At 42.5% G+C, this 3882-nt stretch overlaps 1 protein-coding gene across 1 annotated transcript in view; it reads right to left on the bottom strand.

Annotated features, from left to right (window-relative positions):
- Positions 1-3882, bottom strand: part of LOC109470000 (isoleucine--tRNA ligase, cytoplasmic-like) — a 57134-nt gene that overhangs the window by 52240 nt on the left and 1012 nt on the right. Inside the window, 3 exon segments of the mRNA XM_019768776.1 lie at positions 834-953; positions 1567-1723; positions 2313-2457. Coding sequence (XP_019624335.1) covers positions 834-953; positions 1567-1723; positions 2313-2431 — 396 coding nt within the window. The 5' untranslated portion in view covers positions 2432-2457.

The raw sequence follows: 3882 nt of genomic DNA, 5'->3' as shown, positions 1-3882 counted from the left end.
CCAGATGGACTCCCATGAACCATGGGTAAAAGTGTCTTGTAGTCACGGTCAAAAATCAAATCCAGCGGCCAAGTCGTGTCACAATATCCTGGGAGGAAAAAGCAGAATCTTAACTGTTACATCACATACCGCACAAGAAAATCCAAACTTAACAAGACTGGCAATGAAAACATACATTGCCATGGCGACGGTAGTTGTTGTTATGGTTATTGTTTGCATGGCACTGACATGATTTCATGATTTTGAGGAAGACTTGGTAGACAGATACAGTGCACTCAAAGTCACAGAAACTAGGGCCATCCGGGGCAGAGAGGTCTTCCCAAGGGTTTCCATGAATGTGGGCATAGATATGGGTCGGAGACATGCCTGTGGACATTCCATTCCTGTGGACAAAATGCCTGTACCATTCCTAGAATTCTTGCAAACTGCACACAATACTGTACCATTAGGCTCCTCCCTGAGACGTCACCAAAAATACAAAAATATTAGTATGCTGCGACACTATGGGATCCATAATATACAGAGAAGGACAAGGATAAAAGACTGTGCAAACAACTATGAAAGTGGATGTGTGCCACAGATACAAAAAGAAACCTACAATGGAAGTTACTGGAGACAGAAAAAAATGTCCAGACTATGCATGATGTACGATATGATTAATAAACTAGTGTTGGACAAAGACAGCCACGAAAACATAACCATCTTGGCAAAGGTAATTATATAAAAAATTATCATGATAATCCATCCATAATTAAGTTATGCTGCTATACCACAAAATGACAACTTTTAAACTCAGGTTAGGGTTACATGTATGTGTGGGTGAATGATCTCACCTTCCATTCTCCAGCATATCGCATGACAATACCCCTGCAGGCCTGGTTGTATTTGTCAATGCCCATTTGAGCCACATCTTCAGGACCTTTGATACCCAGCGTTTTGTCAATTTCATATTCCTGAAAAAAATGAAGGACACATTTAGAAACATAACTTGTAAATTTGGAAAAGCAATGTCACTGGTATATCCCTGGTTCTTACATCATCAAATATCACATGAAATGGCATAATGGACAAGACAACATGACTGTAGGGCTCATGTCTTTCCCCATTAGTTGCCAGGGCTCGAAATTCATTTTCGGAAATAGGTGCACCCAACCTAAAAAATTGGGTGCAAAATAAATATTTTGGGTATACCATGTAAAATGAAATAAGTATAATGTCAGCAAAAACTAATATGTTTTATTTCTAAAGAAAAGTACTACAGCAATAGTTATATTATTTTTCTGACACTAGGATGTTAAGAATACGCTGTATACTAAAACACATTTAACATATTTTTTATTCTTTACATACGAAAAACCAAGAAAATATTTGGGTGCACTGGTGCACCCACAGAAAAAAATTGGGTGCACAGCTCCAAATTTGGGTGCACTTAAAGGTGCACATGCACCCAGTATTTCTAGCCCTGCTTGCAATGTTGTGTATAGACATAATGAAGCAAAATTGTACCCAAAACTTCCTAGAAACAATAACACTACTAATCCTGCTAAGGTGGTGACTACTGCTCACCACTGGCAGCCCATGGCAGTCCCAGCCAAACCTCCTCTCCACATGGAAGCCGCTCTGATGGGCCCATCTGGTCACTATGTCCTTAATAGTACCTGCCAGGATGTGGCCGTAGTGAGGCAGGCCAGTTGCAAAGGGAGGCCCATCGTAGAAGGAGTACCTGGGAGAAGACTAGAGCTAAGACAAGACTTCTCTCTACCTGTACAAGGTGAAGTTTTTTATCATGAAAGTTCATCTGTTTTATGTCACTTACACTAATAATGGATTCCTAAGTTCTCTAGAATTAACACATTAGAAAGTTAAAATAAACCCAGCCACAGAGAGTTTTCACTGTAGTTTGTCTAAATTTGATAAATTCATAGATACATTTGTAGCACATGATCACTTGCTAGAAGATTTAAAGCTTGATGACAGGAGGCCATGTCCACACACAAGCTGGGAAATCCCTGCCATGTTTGTTACTTGTTGCCTGGAGATCTGAGCCAGCCTTGGAACTACTAGTATATGGGGAAAAAATTATAATATTACTAAATTAGTCAGATTATACCATTGGTTTAATTTAGGAAATTAGGAGCCCATTGGAAAAGTATCTCAAATCAACATCAGTCGATGCACTTCCGATAACAAACTGAAATCCTGACAGCAATGTCGAGATCCCAACAGACTTCCGCAGCGACACATTCCCGGTATGTTCCCCACTCACACTCACACTCACACCCCACATCCCTGTCCACTGTGGACACTCATACCTGGCCTTTCCCTTCGACTGTTTCAGTGATGTCTGAAAGGCATTCAGTTGTTTCCAGAGCTTCAGCACCTCTTCCTCTGCACGAGGAAAATCCATCCTCTCAGGCACAGGCTGGACCATGGCTGTGGGCAGGTCAGATCCTGATCCTGGATGGACACATGACATAGTCTCAGTGTGTGGACACATGTAGGATCATAGTCTCAGTGTGAGGACACATGTAGGATCATAGTCTCAGTGTGTGGACACATGTAGGATCATAGTCTCAGTGTGAGGACACATGTAGGATCATAGTCTCAGTGTGTGAGGACACATGTAGGATCATAGTCTCAGTGTGAGGACACATGTAGGATCATAGTCTCAGTGTGTGAGGACACATGTAGGATCATAGTCTCAGTGTGTGAGGACACATGTAGGATCATAGTCTCAGTGTGTGAGGACACATGTAGGATCATAGTCTCAGTGTGTGAGGACACATGTAGGATCATAGTCTCAGTGTGTGAGGACACATGTAGGATCATAGTCTCAGTGTGTGAGGACACATGTAGGATCATAGTCTCAGTGTGTGAGGACACATGTAGGATCATAGTCTCAGTGTGTGGACACATGTAGGATCATAGTCTCAGTGTGTGAAGACACATGTAGCATCATAGTCTCAGTGTTTTAGGAAACATGTAATAACATCATAGTCTCAGTGTGTGAGGACACATGTAGGATCATAGTCTCAGTGTGTGAGGACACATGTAGGATCATAGTCTCAGTGTGTGAGGACACATGTAGCATCATAGTCTCTGTGTTGGAACAAATGATCCAGCAAATTTCTTTCCACTCCCAGCACTGAGACATTATTGTGCCAATAAAGACATATAATGTTATTCAGGTTTAAAGAGCATCCCAGTACTGAAGGGACGTCAGCTATTAAAAAGAAGATACTAAAGGTTAACGTTAGTGTTACTAGGGGGCCCGCAAGCCCTTTTCCGTAGAGCGTAATCGGCCGTTTTAATTCTACGTAGTAGAGCGTAGCTAGACGGACCGCTCTAATATTTTTGCGTAGAGTGTATTCAGCGTTTTAATTCTACGTAATGCGTTGTCACCACTTGGAGTTTATCGTAAAGTGTAAACGAGAGGTTTCCGAATTCAGCGTAGAGCGTTGTCGCCCCCCCCCCCTGCAGGCCCTCTTACTAGTTTTTCATTCAGTCATCAGCTGTCCAGGGGGTGGGGGGTCACTTCTCAGTGTTCATGGTTCAGCTGTATAGGATTCTTTTATTTAGGTCTAATAGACTTTAAAGGTTGCACTACCGTGCCAAGGTCTAAAACTCAGGTATAAGACTTTTGACCACTTTGTTCTGAGATAAATTATCGCCGTGGCTATATACACACCGGGTGTGTATATAAAAGACAAATAGATTTTATATACACACCGAAATACTAGCCTCCTTGATAGGCCCAAAACCTGGGTTTTTGTGAGTGTTTGAGGAAGTTCTACGCTCAGGCTCCTGAGGGTTCGCGGCCAGCTCTGTAGCGACGGACTCGGGCGGTGCGGCCGCTCGTCTCTGTGCCGACGGTCGAGCGGA

Source organism: Branchiostoma belcheri, unplaced genomic scaffold, assembly GCF_001625305.1.
Source record: "Branchiostoma belcheri isolate BF01 breed outbred unplaced genomic scaffold, Haploidv18h27 scaffold215, whole genome shotgun sequence".
NCBI classification, from domain to species: domain Eukaryota; kingdom Metazoa; phylum Chordata; class Leptocardii; order Amphioxiformes; family Branchiostomatidae; genus Branchiostoma; species Branchiostoma belcheri.
This window is presented reverse-complemented; position numbering and strand designations above follow the sequence as displayed.